Consider the following 16839-nt stretch of genomic DNA (forward strand, 5'->3'; position numbering starts at 1 on the left):
TATTAGAAACAGTAGTTTTTATTAAAATATGTTTTATAATGTGTACTCTCATAATTTTACAACAAATGTATCTAGTAAAAATAAATTATGCCTTACATCTAACTGATATTGATATATTATGTTGTACTTTGTATTCTGAATAAAATATAAATATATAATATAATAATGTTGAGTTGAGAAAAACTCTCTTTGTATTGGTTGTCCAAACAATTAAATAACAAATGAAATTGATTTTATAATTGTTTATTCTACCTTTGGTATCAACTTATTCACAAGTATATATTTACAATGCTGCTTAATTTTTATCAGCTTACTTTTAAGAAACAGAAGTATTTATTTCAATATGTCAATCTAGCATTAAATGTATTAAAACAAATTGATAATACATTACAGTTTTTTTTCTCTAAATTAATATGGATTAAGCATATTTCAAAATTTAATAAAAATTATCTTAGATTCATGTTCATCTTTTATGAATTGGCACTTTCATCTCTTATTGTCCCTGAATATGAATCGGAGGATGAATAATCTGCATCACTTTGAGTTACCTCCATACTCGTATTCTGCCATTTTGTTTCCTGCAAAACAGCTGTAAACGAAATAACTGCAAATATGATTAATTACACAAAAACACTACTGTTTTCATAATGATATGATTATTATTATGAAGTAAGTAGGAGGTATAGGTTCAGTTCCACAAAGGAACATTTTAGAGGATGTGGCAGAAAAGTGATGAAACTGATTTTTTATTTACCAAAGTTTTTATTTTTTTTGAAACATCAATGTTATCCCTTTTAAAGTAGTTCCCTTGGGTGGTGACCGATGGAGACGTTCCCACTGTTGGTAGCAATGCTGGAAGTCTTCAACCGGAATGGTCTTCAGCATGTCTGTTACACTCTTTTGGATGTTTTCTTAGGTCCAGAAATGACGACCTTTGGAGACATTTTTCAGTTTAGGAAAGTCACAGGGACTGAGGTCAGGTGAATAAGGGGGCTGGAGAATCACAGGAATGTCTTTTAAGGTCAAAAATTCTGTTATGGAAAAGGCCACTGTGACATGGGTCGTTGTCTTGATGGAGCATCCATTTGTCAGCAATGTCTGGTATCACTTTTTCTGAGCCTTTCACGGACGTCTTTATAAAAAACTTGGTTAACATTTTGTCCTGGAGGAACAATTCTTTGTGGACAATTCCCCTTCTGTTAAAAAAAAACAAAAAAAAAACTGCATATTAGCAATTCTGTCAAGAAGATCAAGACACTTGTTTTTTCTAATGTCCTTCTGCTGAATTGTGAGGTGTTTTGGCATGGATCTTTTGCATGTGCAAGTGTTCAGTCAAAATTTGATGAACGGTAAATCTGTTCAAATTTATTAGTCCATTCAAAATTCTTAATGTTAAAGGATAGTCTGATCTCAAAAGATCATATCCAAATGTTCGAAGTTTTCTAAGTTGAAGGCCTCCCTGAACAGTTTTCATTTTCAACATGTTTTCTGCTTTCCAAAAATGATTTGTCCAGCGAAAAACTTGAGGTCGGAATAAAAAATGTTTCCCATACGGCTGTTTTAACTTTTCAAATGTTGCACTTATCAATTCTCCAAGCTTAACACAGAATTTAATGCCACAACATTGCTCCAAATTCCACTTCTCCTTATGCATGACGCACAGCCAAAACAGAACTTCACTAATAGCAGTCACAAAAATCATGTAGATAATGGAAGGAGTTGAAACTCACACTAAGCTAAGGCAGGGTACTGATACACGTGCTCTATCAAGGACAACAGCGCAGGGTTACCAGATCACTTTTACTGATACCAGTCTCATTATTTTTCTGCCACACCTCGTAATGGAGAGGGTAAGTTCTCTGGAAAAGTGAAGTAAAAAGGTGGGCCATTGAACCCAATGCCATGAAGGTATGCAAACAAAGAATTTATTTTATTGCTTGCAAATAAAAAATATGTTAATAGCATATTCAAAATAAATACTTACATATTTTTTATTTAATTGGATTCTTGTGTCTTCACTTTTGGTGTTGTTCAGAGAACTATTAAGAACTGGACTATAGTGATGTTTACATAGCCTCATTGTTCTCTTCTGAGATTTCTCCTCCATGCTGCTTTTCATCATTACTTCAAAGTCCTATATAGTAATAAGTATTTTAAGAAATATTAACACACAGGCATCTAGATTGTGAATCATTAAATGATGAACGTTATGAAGAACAGTAAGAAGCATTTATGATCCTATCAGCTTCAATGATAATAGTTATAAATACAAAAAACAGAAGGCAGCTAGTGGTTTGTTAGGTTGCTGAGAACAACCTAAAAGAAATATAATCAGCCAATAACTGCATTTTATGAAAGTCTAGTCTAAGCAGATAAGCCAGGCACCTTCATGGGCTGTAGAAGTTGTATTTTATGGTATCTTTAAAAAAATTATTCAGAAAGAAATATAAAGTTGTTAGGATCATTCTTCCAGAAAGTATCACTCTTCTGAGGGTACTAACAATCTAAAAATAATATCTTATATAAACAGAAAAAGTAAGTTATAACATTGAAACGTCAGTCCCTCACTTTGTTGGAACTAAGTGTTTCTGACTTGTCAGATATAATAAGATCTTCTTAAATGTAAATTCAAGATTAACAGTGCCATTAATTAACTATTCAAGATCAATAAAATTACCCTCTTTTCAATTCATAATAAGTAGAATAAAAGTATGAGCTGAAGAAACCTGTGTGAGAGGTATCATTCGTTCAATTTTATTTAATTTTTGCTAGTTCAGCTTTTTGTTGTTTGGTTATATTTCACAAACTAAAATAAACTAGTCAAACCAGTTGCTGGCTAAAATACTGGATTATAATGCATAAAACCTGTCATAAATATTCACAGTGTGAGATGGCATTTACGAATCTGAAGCATATATTTGTTTGTAATTTGTTTGTCCGTGACAGGTTAAAACATATTGCATGGTTGAATTGTTTCTAAGTACATAATTTGTTGAAAATATGAAAGCAATACATAGAGCACGAGATTTGTAATTCGTTCACCCTTCTTTTTCCTAGTTTGTGGACAAACTAGCAAGGATATAATGAAAAGTACATACTTTTTTCTTTTGCTTTTAATAGTTAAACGTGGTTCTTGCAGATATGAAAATTTCAGGAATACTGAAAAAAAATTATCCATTTCAAATCGGTTTGAATAACTGAAAAATATATGTATATTAATAAAAAAATTATGTGTTATTTAATCTGGCACTTGAGAAAACTATAACAGACACAGGCTTATGCAGTCAAGTAACCATATTTACTAGGATAGTCCTATTGTTGGCCTGTGCGGACAACGTTGACATCTTGGGACGATCCCTTCAGGTCATGACCGAGGCTTTTCTTGCATTGGAGGACTCAGCAAGAAAAAATTAATTAGAAGTCAATGAGCACAAAATCAATTACATGGTAATATGGGAGGTTCCTAAACTAGGGAGACATTAACTTTGAAAAGATTCCGGAGTTTATTTACCTGGGTAGTCACTCACAATAACGATCCTGATATTGAGATTATAACTATTCAAGATCAATAAAATTACCCTCTTTTCAATTCATAATAAGTAGAATAAAAGTATGAGCCAACTGATGCTACTTTGGCCTAAGAAAACAGGTGAATACTTTCTAGTAACACCAAGCTCCACCTCTATAAAACTTTGGTCTTTCTGTGTGATCTGAATGTTGGACAAAATCTAAGGCTATTGAAAAAGAACTCATGATATTGATTCTATGACTTCGGAGAACCTTATGTCAGAACGATTAAGCTGAGGCGTTTAGGATACACCGGGCATATTGCCATTCTGGCGTTTGGAGTATTGTTAAAAATGCTGTTAACTTGCCCATTCTTGGAACGTAAGGAGAGCGAGACTAAAGCTGAGATGGTAGGATGTTGTGGGGAGAGATACTAACAATACACTTGGAATCGGGAAATGGATGGTGGCATCACAAGATCGCGATGATTGGAAGTTGCCAAGACCGGTAACTGGGTTGTAGACCTGCCATAAACAAATAAAAATAAAGTACATATTCATATATTTATTGTTATAATCATTTTACTAAATTTATCGACCTTGTGAATGCATGACGAGTAATGAACAAATTACAAATCCCAAAAAAATACATAAATTTCTTTCTTTATATATATATTTTATAACGCCTTATAAATTTTTCAAATAGTTGTAGATGGATTGACACTTTCTGAGAGAATGGCCCATAAGATAATTGAAACACTTTTAATTGAAATGTTATTAAAATCATTTTCATAGTTGAAAAATGAGAAAGGAAAAATCTAAGTTCATTTTTGCACTAAATTTGTTTTGATTTTTAGATTATACTTCATGATTGGATTCCTAAAAGTACTCTATACATACTAAATATTCTGATATATAATAATTTTTTACAATATTTACATGGGAATCACCAGAAACATCAATCTTCTTGATCTCATTAAATGATTGTGTAAAAAGTTGAATAGCATTACTATGCTGAGCCAATTCGATTGTAATAAACTTCAATAAAAATGACTTCATATCTTGAATTTTTTTCTGTTCAAACTGATTTATATGTTCTTCCAGCTCCTTCAAAGATCTAGATATGCTACTCATAGCATCTGAGAGTGAAGCTTCAGCTCTTATCTTTGGATTAAGTCAATCGGAAAACCACAATTTGTTTTTTAAAAACATTATTAAATGTAACTGCACATATCAATCAAATATTATCGTATAAATAATACACTAAAGCTGGATTCACTTCATGCATAGGCATCATCACTTTAAATCTTTATGTTCACAACAAAAAAAATTATAGAGATGTGGGTGCACTATTTAAAGTATCAAAAAGTGATATTTATTAATGTTTTAAGTGGTTCATTATTTCTCTACATCATTTTTATATTTTCCATGTAAAAGAAGCACTTTGGTACTGTCAATTTTTTCTTTATGAGTAATTGTGACAGTCTACAAGCTTGTATTTTAATTAGAACGATTCCATTTAAAATGCACAAAACTATTATGATGTGTCATTTGACATTTTTCGAATCAAATGTTACATTATAAATTGTCCAATGTTACTTAACCAAATAAGTTTGATAAAATTACATACAAAATTTCCATCTCAAATAGTAGAGAAAATTTATTTTCAATTCTATAAACCATGATTGGGAAACCCTCCTATATTGATAGATTTAGATAAGTTATTCGAGGCAGTGTGTGCTTGCTAAGCCTAATGGATGGGCACTAGAACACAGAACAGGGAAAAACCTCAGTTGAGGTTTTCTTTGATTTTGTGGTGACAAAATAGTACTTCCTTATCAAATAGTGAAACAGGGCCCTGAAAGAGTTGTAGTCAATTTTCGATTTAATACTTTCAATGATTGACATTTTAATTCAACTAAGAAAATATTTTGAGTTTTAAAAAACACATTTTGTAAAAATTAAAATACAAGAGAAAAAAAACACTTTATTAAAAAAATGTTGTGCTGCCCAATTTCAGTTGCCTTATAGCATATTTATAACTAGTCAAGCACAATTTTTTTATAATCCTATTAATAAAAATAGTCACCATATTTTATTTTTTTTGTCGCATTATAAAAATTTCTGCATTGTGTACAAGAATGATACATGATTTATTTTTTCCTTTTTATTATTTATTATTTCTTCCCTTACATATTGTTTCGAGCTTTTTATCATTCTTTAAATATGTTTAATTTTTCCATTGTTTCAATTCAACAAAATTTTCTCTTTTTTTTTTTCCATCATTCATAAAATTAAATTAAAGTATAAAAAAATATATAAAACCATTTCAAATATAGTAAAATATATATATATAACCCAACATGGTTGTCCCCATTTACAATAGATTAATATAAAAAAACATTTTAACACATGGATATAAAAATTAAAATAGAATAAGTAAATATATTAAGTTATAAATAAATATATTAAGCTAAAAGAAAAAGAAATAAATATAAAATTTCATAGATATATAAAATAATGCAGATACGTAATGTGCAATATATGCATGCTCTCTAAGACATCACCATCATTCTCAGCTACTATGTATGTGATGGTGGTTGATTCCTAGGGAGTCCAGAATTATCCCTTCTGCCACTTTGCCATGTCCTTGATATCAACACAAAGTTCCTCTACAAAGTATAGTTGGTATAGTTCCACGAGCTCTGAACCCAGATGCCTCTCACGTAGAAGTCACTTTCCCTGAAGCTCTCACGAAACTTTTCCTTAAGGAAAGGGATACAATTACTATAAATTTCTCTCTTTTTCTCTATCTGCTTTATTTGCATGGTCAAGGTCATTACTTTCATATCTCACTGTGGGATTCAGAATGAATCCTGACTTACCTGTCTAGGGGAAAGCAACAATATCCGCATATCGCTTGGATCCCTCCAAATCTATGCAGTAGGCCTTGACGAAACAGGCAAAATCCCTTTCTCTAAGGAGCTTCATCAACTCATGCTTTACTCTGTGGTGCCAGCATGTTACAAGGAAGGAGTTAGGGTATTTTCCCAGTATATGTGTTGGTGTTTCAGAATCTCTGTTCCATTCACGACAGAGAGACCCAACTTCTCTGACCTGTCCACTGACACCTGGGACTTCATGCAGAGGTGCATAATTGATGTTTAGTTTCAGGGCATAGAACCATTCAGAACTCATAAGAATTTGCTTGTCATTTATAAATTTATTCGCTTTTGGGGTCTCCTTAAAGTGGCATACACCAATACCCTTGCCACCTACAATTGGCCCATTCCTCAAACGCATTCTCACCTAGCAACTCCCATAGAGCCCTCACACTCCGATGTCCCTGATCAATGCCTAATCTATCTGGACATTCAGCAATTTCGGCTGAATAATCGAATGTGAACTGGAACAAGGCATCGGTTACATTGGACAGTCACTGAGCAATAGACCAGCAATGCCACAAAGAAATATCTGCCATTTAATATACAAAAAAAAAATTAGGAATACAATGGATTAATAAAAAACTCATTTAAATAAATTACTCTTTTTTTCATTATTTGTCCAAAGGTGCAATAGGAGGATGATATAAATTAAATGGAAACTAAATAAAACTTATAAAGTGGCAAATAGCATTTACAAATAAGTTATTGGTTCTGATTCTAAAAAGGTAATAGAAAGGGCTATTTGTAGCTGAAAAATTTGAGGTATTGCTCTTGGCAACATTGGAACAGCAGCAGTTGTATGGTTCCCGGTTCGAATCTGTCCTGGAGGGATTGACTTTGATTTTGTGGTGGTCCAGAGGAATGAAAACTTGATTTCGCTCTACCACACCATGGTTAGAATAGGTTGATTACCTCTAGAACACTCCCGTATATCAGAAATGACCAGGCAGGGGTACATAAAAAAAAGTAGTTGGAAAATAGCATTAATTCTGCAAAATTCATTCAATCAATTTAGGACTTTATATTGGTCAGTTATAAATAATGTGACTCAGTTTTATCCAAGATTAGTAAAGAGAAATATTACAACAAGATAACCTAAATAAAGATTATAACTAATGGGATTAAGGTTCTCTCTTGTCCTGCTTTCAGTTTAGACTAAGCACTTTCTCTCAATCATCAATGCTCTGAATGATGCTGAAAATGGAGTTGAATTCTTCCTGTCAATACCCCAAACACAAATTAGAAAGCTTATCTCGACATGGCAAAAAAACATAGAAAACAACCATACTAAACTTGGTATACTAATAATAATAATATATTATTTTTAATTAGTAAGAAAAATGGTTATTTTTTATGATTTATCCTCTAATAAGAACAGGCTTCACTTCATAAAAACACTGAAGTTACTTCTCTGATGATTTCTTTAGACAATTGTATAAAAATGTTAAAAAGCTTGAAAATACTAAGGCAGTATGATCACTAGAAATATGTCAAATCCACCAGGGAAAAAAGACAATAAATGCTTCATACTATATTAAATTTTAGGTCATTAACACTTAGCATAAATATAAAAGGATACAATGTCCTCTCTTTTATAAGGATTTCTGTTCCTCAGCTTTTGTAGTTGCTTATGCTTGTTTATCTCCTTATCTTTTAAATTCAAAATATTTTTTACTTCTGCTTTGGCATTTTGACAGAGTGTTTCATAATTACATAGATCCTTCAGAATTAGAGAATCCAACTGCTTTACTTCAACGTCCCTTGAATGAGACGAAATGAATTAGATCTGATAATAACCAATATTAGTCAGAAGAAAATAATAGTATTGGTTTAATTCCACAATTTATAGTTATTACTTATCAATTGAAAATAATTATTGAAAATTAAACCACAAATTTTTTTAATGAACGGCACTAGGTATTTTGAATTATTTGATTTTTTTTATGTATATATATATATCTATATATATGTGTGTGTGTATATGTATATATACAATCATAAAACATTTCCAACTTTCCTTAAAAAAATATATTCTTAGACACAATACGATGTTTGCAGATTAATTCATGAAACATCAACTTAAAATCCTGCCTACTTAAAATAAATATGGGAAATTAAACTTTTTGAATAAGGTGTTAATAGTTGACTGTAGATTAATATGGCGAAAAGATGGTATGGGGGTCAGCAAATAAACACAAATAAATAGTTTTTGTTTATTTGGTTATTAATCTTCCATTCCCCTCCCCACCCCACCATCTTCATCACATAACTGATTGAAATCATGAAAATGTAAAAACATTGTATTACCTTAAAAGTAATATACCTTATACAGATTCTTATGACCAATATGATTAATTATCATAAAAAGATTTTAACTTTCCTCTATATATTCTTACCTGCTATCACCTACTGACGCTAATAATTCTGAAAACTGAAGAATATGTCCTTTCATACTTTTATTAATTTTTTCTTCAGAAGCATATTCATGTAACAGCACAGCTAGATCATCAGTTGCATTCCGCAAGCTATAAATTAAAAACTATAAACTAACTGTCAAACCTAGTAACAATGTCTACTTTTGAAGTCATATCATACATTAAATATAATACATATAATTAATTACAACCCTTATTTATATGGAAAAGAAATATAAAACCTGAAAAAAAATTAATTAGTTCAGAACACCAAAAGAGAAATAATACAGTTTTAGGTCTTTCAGAGCCACTTCACACTGTCGGTAAAAAAGTAACTAAAACATATTAAAATTAAATTTACAAATTCATTTAGATATCCAAATTATAGATAAAATACTTGAGTTAATGGTTGATTAATACTGGGTCATGGGTAAACTTGCATTATATTACTTTTTTTTACTGCTCTTGACAATCTAAATTTAAAGCTCTGAGCAACCGAACAAATTCTCAACAGATTCTCTGATGAACCAATCTTCAAATTAATTTGAGAAATAAGCGTACAGATTTGTTGAATAAGGATAATATTTGTTTTGATAATAGTTAAAGTTTTTTAATGGAGGAGAATACCAACTTTATTAGCATCACTGTGGAGATAAATTAAAGTAATACAATTTTTAAAAAAACATAATTTTTTTGTTTTTTTAGATGAAACATGCATCATAGGTATTCAAAATTTCAATCAGATATTTATTAAATAAAATGGGGAATTTGTTTGCATTATTTAATTATTACATTGAAAACTGATTTTATTGAATTAAAATATTAAAAATGATACTACCTTGACATTTTCTTGATATAAACAGAAAAAGCAGAACATATTTTAGCAAAACTATTCTCCATAGTTACCAACCTGTCATTTACAAATTTTGCTAATTCTTCACTAAAATAAAAGTTGATATAATTTACACAGAGGAAAAATATATATCACAACAACTACGAACACAGAAACAGTAAGTAACCTACTAAGCTACATTTTCTAATTTAGAGGCTCTCATAATATTCATTTTTCTATCTCTGAAATCAGTTGACATGTTCATATTTTTCAAAATTTAAATGTTGTTAAAGCGGGCTATATTACAAAGAGATTCTAGATAGTAATTTAGTAAACTTTAGGTACAAGTACAAAACAGTGTCTTATAAACGAAAATGAAGTAAGGAATTATTATCCTAGCAACGGCTAGTTGAAATAACAGATCCCACACTATAAACACGAGACATATATCACATCAATGTACAGTTAAAGCAAATCAGGGATTGAATTGATACGCTCTCAGTTCGTTTTCTAAAACATATAATTGTTTACAACATTTTGTTTATTTTTACGGGGGATAATGGTAAATATTCTGAACCAAGTAATTATATATTAGATTCTGCTTATTAAAAAAAATATTAGAATACGATTATTTCCGTTGCAGAATGATTGTTTGAGTAATTAATATTTTTCTCTCTACTATAAAACATTACTATATTTCCGATCAACATAACAGTCATTTTCAAGCTTATAAATGGCAAACATCAATGCAAAAAATTTACATACATGCTCACTTAATTGTGTGAATATTTTTTCATTAAAAGAGGTTAATTGGTTAACAGGGTTTGCTAACTCATAAGCCTCCTAGCCTGTGCCTACGGTAAGCAGAATGATCACAGTTATCACCAATATTGCAGCTCAGACTTTAAAGAACATTACGCACAGGTAAATAAAACTTCGGCCAGATGGAAAAAAAAGCCTTTCTAAAGGTTATGATAACCCCACTACATAAGTAATTTTCTAGAATGCAGGCGGCCTGGCGTATGAAAAATTTTCTGAACTAAAATATATCACAAATAGTACCATTATAAATGTTGAGGCATGAGCAGCTTTTGACAACCTTCTATTTTTCTAGATTACTTATTTTCAAATTTGTCTGCTTCTCCGTAGCAAACAAGAGCCTTCTGGAATCGTTGCGACCTTTCAAGTTACATTTAACTGAAAATGAACTCGTATGACGCTGCGAAATAAAAGTCGACCCCTTTTTCTCTAAGACAGATTCGAACCGGTACCACATCTACGTATGAAATTTGCAAATATTTTAAGGATCTCATTATATACAGATTCCCAAGGAACATAAGACCTTGTTTTGTTTTTTGTTTTGGAGCCATACCGAACGTTAAGTGCTTCGGACACACCACCTGTAGATGAACTTGAAGAAAGTGTAATTTTCTTCTTCCACCAGACGGAAGAAGTCTAGCTTGATGAGGTCGCAGATCAATCACTGTCGTTAACAATCTTGCTCGGTGTCTTTCCATGGCAATGCATTACACCACCACGTGCTCTGCTATTTCAGGGAATCTACAGGTGGGGCACCGAGGATCGATGTTCTTTTTGAAGCTCTGCAGCTTTCTCCAGACCTCTCCGTGTTCTGTTTGGCAGCATCTTTACCGCTTCGTGTGAAAACGTCCTATATGCCTATGTGACACTAAGCAGAGGCTAAAGACCTAATTATAGATTGATGAATAAACTAACTTAAGATAAGGAGTCGTCCATACTCGGTTCCTGTTGCTAACTGTGCTTTGGGTTATTGAAGTACACTCTGGTGAAGTTAAAATAGTTTCAAGCCTTTTTAGGGGATCTAAAGTAAATAAGCACCCAAAATATTAGTCTTACAGTATATTGAAAAATCAATAAAATAGAATTAACTTCAATATGACTCAACCAATCTACCCCAAACTTGGCAATGATTTAGGGCTCTATAAACTGCACCAAATGGCACAAACCAGATCGGAACCGAAGTTATAAAATAAAATGTTTGAAAAGTTTTTCTTTATTTAAAACTAATAATTCGACCTTATAAGGTAGTATAAAATTAAATCTAAATTTTGCAAATGTAGGTTAAACGATCAGACATACAGCTTTCCAACCGTTGTATTAACATTGGAATTGGATAAAATGTAGAGGAGTTGTAAAAGATGATATGAACAATGGTCAGCAGAAGAAAAAAAACCTCCAGATGTTTTTTCTAATTTTTCATTTATTTGAAAAATGATATTTAAAGGTTTCAGACGACGCTGTAAACGAATATGTTTTGCTTTTTCATAAAACAAGGTTTTCAATTTTATTTTCATCTACTTTATAGAAATTTTCATTACGTTGTTTTAGTTTTTAGTGAATACAAAATCACTTAATAGAATAAGTAATATTTTTTTCTTATTCTTCAGAGACGAATCGATTCAATATCCATGAAAAAAATGTTACATTCTGAGCAACGCGCAGAGCTTAATTTTGTCATAAGTTTTTTTTTTTACCGAAAAAATCGGAATAGCCTTTAACCTTCACAGGAAAATCTTTAACATTCAGCAAAGAGACCCATCACAATTAGATGAACGGCATGGCAGCACAGAAATTTGGAACAAACAATTATTGATTTTTATATATTAGTTGATTACACCAAAAAACGATTCATGAAGTTCCACTCCCAGTTAAAGGAGCAGTGACTTATAACTTGGGAAATCCAACCTCAACCCGAAGACTGAAGCCCAGGTGGCTGAAGGACATTCTATTAAATTAATTTTTTTTTATCTTCAACCTTTTTTAATAAATTGTTATCATTAGAGGGCAATTGTTTGTTTTGTTAGGTCAACGAATGTCGTTATTTTTGTTATTAACCTTACTTTTCTCTCTTATTAAGATTTTTTATTTTTATCTTAAATTTGTTTTTATTTATAACATTGTATGTAGGGTTAGGGGTGTCTTTTGTAGGAGACTATACCCTCCCCATAACCAATTGTTAAAAAAAAAAATGTAACTTATATTAACCATGTAAGGCCCACCAAGTCGATCTGGTATTAAATAAATATATTACATAATGAAGAAGAGCGGCTGGCAGAAGAATCTGCCTTTACAGTTTATAAAGAAAATGAGGAAGCTGAAGAAGAAATTGATGAAAGAGTGGTTAAGGAAACAATTATTGTCATGTTCCAATTTAATTTTAAAATAAAGCTAAAAAAAATTAACTTCATTGTATTTTTGTTTATTAAAAGAGATAATCTTCACAATAATGTCCAATAAAAACTAAAAACCTTGATAAAGTGATCACACCCCTTATTCATTCATTAATTTATTACATCTAACGTTTTGATTTTAAATGTGCCCACTTTTCTTCAATATTTGGATTATAAATAAATTAATCTTCTGGAACTTTTCTCATTCCAGTGGTACTCATCTCTGATGGTTTTGATTTATTTTGAGCATGAGAAACTCCTTCAATTCTGAAATAGAAAATAGTTGTTATTTTTTCCCCCAGTGTTAAAATTAAGGTATATTTATTATTAACTACATACCTCTCTTTCATCCAATTAAATTTATCTTTCCATGCATTCAATGACCTATTTATTTGAAAAATAAATGAAATGTATTCAAGTTGTAAAGTTTAAAATGCAGTCAAATTCAAATGTTTTATACATCAAAATCCATGATATTTATTTCAATGATAAAGAGAGAAAAAGACCTTCCCTCTTCAATCATTCCTGTATTATCTTTATCTTACAATAATATTGGCATGTCAGTAAATGCAAAAATTATAATTAAGAATAATTCGAACAGGCAGTATGCAAAATATTTAAATATGACAACTACAATATTTTATGTTCCACATAGTTTTTAAAATGGAAGATATTTTTCCTCAACAATTCACCAACACCACAGATTTCCTGTAAAATTTGAAAAGATTTTAATAATTTTTTATTTAATTTAGAACGGAAAATACGAGAAAAATTACATACCTTTTTCATGTTGAAAGGTTTTGAACTTACTGGGCACTCAATAATTTTTGACACTTTGCATCTTTCCCTGTTTGGAAGTCTTGAAAAAATGGAACGTTTATGCATATCGTTCAACCAGTCCTTTTTCCGGGCCAGGTATCACTTTGACAGTCATATAACGGTTTCAAGCTTAGTACTCGGTACCTCGTAATAAAGTCTAAACAGTCAGAGAAACGGCGCTAACGCCAAAATGGTACTGACAGTTTGCTGACTATCAAACCGGTTCTTGCAACAAAACCTATTTAGTCTATAGTGGTAGCGACTACAAATCGTCCATGACTTGATCGATGACCCTCCTTTTTTACGATAGTTTTTAAATGAAAGTTGACAGGTTTTAGTTGTCCAGGTGTGGTGGGTGAAGTTTATTTTGATAGTGAAATAAAATTTGTAACCTATTATTTTTCTTCTCCAGTAAAATCAACTTTAAAATTTCCATTAAAAGATTCTCAAAGTAAATCCAATTATAAAAATATTTAATATCAATGAGTTTTCCGATCTGACGTGTCCTGAAAGTGTTAATCGCCAATAACCGAGAACATTTACTCATGGTTATAGAAGGTTTGGGCGTGAACGGAGCGGAAAGTAAAAGAAAAATTAAAGAACCAATCGTTACAGATTTACGGTTGCTCGCCCCCATGCTTTTTCAGCTCCCTAAATATCACAATTTTAATCTTATCAGTTCTAAACCCACTACTTTAATTAAATACGGAGGCTCTTAGTCTGCTTCCTCGCTACCGAGGTGAAAAGAAATTTGTTCTCATCGAAACCATTCCCTTTTTAGATGTCAAATAATGAATTTGGTTCTGTGTTCATCTGTTGTCAAATCAATGTTTGGGTATTATAAAAACTAGTAACGGTAAACATTAATCCGAATTTAATTTTCCAGTCCGAACCTAGATGGTCACTTGGGGACCATCTCCAATTATACCATTTTAATTTTTCGAACTACTATAGATCTTCTACCCTTTTGATAAACATGTTCCTTATTACAAATTTGTAGGAATGATTGGGATTAGTGGAAAAATTGTTCCCCATCCCTCTAAGCAGTTTTCATCCACAACTAATGCATTTGCCTAAGTACTTTCCTTGATTAGAAATGTTTCCATCCAATCATTGGGATACCAACATCATTACTAAGCATTCAATAAGACTGATTTTATTTAAGCTTTTCCCAGTTGTTAGAACAAGTATAGGCATTAGGGGTATAAATAAAAGAAGCTTTATTTTCTTGACTTTACCCCAGCTTTTATGGTATACATGAAAAGTTAATGATTTTAAGAAGCAGATGTAAGCAAGTTTTATCAAAATCTTTAGAGCCCTCTCTACACAAAAGTATAGTGAAAAGCATTTGTGCAAAAGAGATTATTCAGTCACAGAAAAATTTTCTTTCACAAATGAATTCCTACCACCCATCAAAAATGAGCACTTGAAAAATAGGCCTAGTGGGTCCTCATGTTGATCAGGTACTGATCACCCAGTAAAAAGAGAGGAGTGTTTTGACAGTATTAAGACAAAAAAAAAATCATGTCCCACTTAATTATGACCAGTTCCTTGAAAATTAAATAGAACATTTAATAAGCTTTTACCTATGTTAAAACAATTATTGCAGTTCAGACACTGGTTTCCTTGAAGAAAATCAATTACTGATTATTTTTAAAAGGTGAAAAAATCAAAAATGTGATGTAATTAAAGTAAAAGAATTTATGATGTACTTAAATGAGGAGACTAGAATATTTTACATTCTTTCACAAAACAGCATAAATATTGTTTTGTTTTTTTGTGGTCATACAATTTTGTCTTGGAATATTATTAATGCTTATATTTAAATTTAATACCCAGGATAGTAGGTAAGGTGAAATTAAATAAATTTTTTAAATTGGAAAATAGACAGTTCTAAATAAATAAAATAACAAATTTATACAATTTGTACACCGAAAAACAAAAGTGGCACAGAAATGATGCACAATGAACAAACATAACAAAATTTTATAATAACAAAATACAATACTTTACTAAATCAATAAATAACATTATTCAACTATTTTTAATTAGTAAACAGATACATATAAATATATATACATACATATTTGTACATATAAACAAGAATTAAGTTGGTAAATAAACAATAACACTTAAGAGAAATACATAAGATAAAAGGTAACAGGCATTGGGCTCGTAGATTATAAATTATGAGAAGCAGGACAGCAGAGATGAGTGGTTCAAAAGTGTACAACTACCAACTTTGTTTTGACTTGCAATACTAAAATGCTCCCAGATAAGGTGAGAACATACAGGTTAAATGTCATGCATCCGAGAATTGTGTCATCACAGTTTTTACCCTGTCGCAACAGCAAGAATAAAAACAAACATATCAAAAGGGCTGTACAAAACATAGTGAAACATATAATATCAGCACAGTAACATAAATAATTTAGTATTAGTATTAATGAATTAGAGGACAAAAAAAAAGATAGATTATTTTCAAGAAAATAATTATTCACATTCACTCTTTTGTATTACAAAATACTTATTAAAATGTACACAAAATTTAAAATCGTACTTATTCTCTCAATTGTATTAGTTTCCCCTCCTATGTATTCATTATTTACAACACCAAATCATTAATGTTAAAAATGAATGGTAGAACGAGGTTTAATATCAATTTAAAAGTTTTTTTGAATTCTGGCTATCAGAAATGATTTATTCTGGATTTGAGGAAAACTGTTGTGACTGAACTTAAAATAAACAGTTTTTCATACTGAAACAAAACAAATTGGTTGTTCCATAAATTACTCCTAAACTTTTATTGATAAGGATTCAGTAACTTGACAAAACAAGGAGTTATTTGAAAAAGGGGAAAATGATAATTACAGAATATTTTTTAAATATAACTTTAATGAACTCGGTGTAGGGGAAGGGGGAGGGAGGAGAGGATCCTAACACAATTAACAAAGTTCATAAAAAAATATTTGCTTTACCTTAATTGAGATAATTGATAAAATAAAAAAAACAAAACTAAATACAATGATAAAAGTAGCATTTATCATTGAAATTAAAAAAAAACTTAATAAGTAGCGCAGTGATGAAATGAACATAAATTATGAGATTGAACAA

The 16839-nt window shown here is 30.8% G+C and overlaps 2 protein-coding genes and 1 long non-coding RNA gene across 15 annotated transcripts in view; 1 reads left to right on the plus strand and 2 right to left on the minus strand.

Annotated features, from left to right (window-relative positions):
• Window positions 1-13193, minus strand: part of Fam92 (CBY1 interacting BAR domain containing protein Fam92) — a 17259-nt gene extending 4066 nt beyond the window's left edge. The window contains exons 1-8 of one of the 11 annotated variants that reach the window (XM_067047528.1): window positions 9889-10132; window positions 9704-9805; window positions 8848-8976; window positions 8031-8211; window positions 4446-4670; window positions 3876-4031; window positions 1985-2134; window positions 228-604 (exon numbers count right to left, since the gene is read on the minus strand). In XM_067047528.1, coding sequence (XP_066903629.1) covers window positions 545-604; window positions 1985-2134; window positions 3876-4031; window positions 4446-4670; window positions 8031-8211; window positions 8848-8976; window positions 9704-9805; window positions 9889-9962 — 1077 coding nt within the window. In that variant the 5' untranslated portion in view covers window positions 9963-10132 and the 3' untranslated portion in view covers window positions 228-544. Of the gene's footprint in view, window positions 1-227; window positions 605-1984; window positions 2135-3875; window positions 4032-4445; window positions 4671-8030; window positions 8212-8847; window positions 8977-9107; window positions 9127-9496; window positions 9639-9703; window positions 9806-9888; window positions 10133-10462; window positions 10608-12984 lie in introns of those variants that run through there. The other 10 variants (XM_067047529.1, XM_067047530.1, XM_067047527.1 and 7 more) reach the window with 10 other exon arrangements.
• The window catches only part of LOC136795789 (uncharacterized), a 12136-nt gene continuing 5065 nt past the window's right edge, over window positions 9769-16839 (plus strand). Inside the window, exons 1-2 of the long non-coding RNA XR_010843457.1 lie at window positions 9769-9875; window positions 10519-10621. This is a non-coding gene — a long non-coding RNA (uncharacterized lncRNA). The remainder of the gene's footprint in view (window positions 9876-10518; window positions 10622-16839) is intronic.
• LOC106689700 (armadillo repeat-containing protein 8) overlaps window positions 15692-16839 on the minus strand; it is a 16874-nt gene continuing 15726 nt past the window's right edge. For all 3 annotated transcript variants that reach the window (XR_010843456.1, XM_014434819.3, XM_014434820.3), the window contains one exon: window positions 15692-16064. Coding sequence is in view for 1 of the 3 variants with exons in the window: in XM_014434819.3 (XP_014290305.1) it covers window positions 16028-16064 (37 nt within the window). In the remaining 2 variants the exon portion in view is untranslated. The remainder of the gene's footprint in view (window positions 16065-16839) is intronic.

Source organism: Halyomorpha halys, unplaced genomic scaffold (genome assembly GCF_000696795.3).
Source record: "Halyomorpha halys isolate HHAL.00 unplaced genomic scaffold, Hhal_1.1 Scaffold1432.1, whole genome shotgun sequence".
NCBI classification, from domain to species: domain Eukaryota; kingdom Metazoa; phylum Arthropoda; class Insecta; order Hemiptera; family Pentatomidae; genus Halyomorpha; species Halyomorpha halys.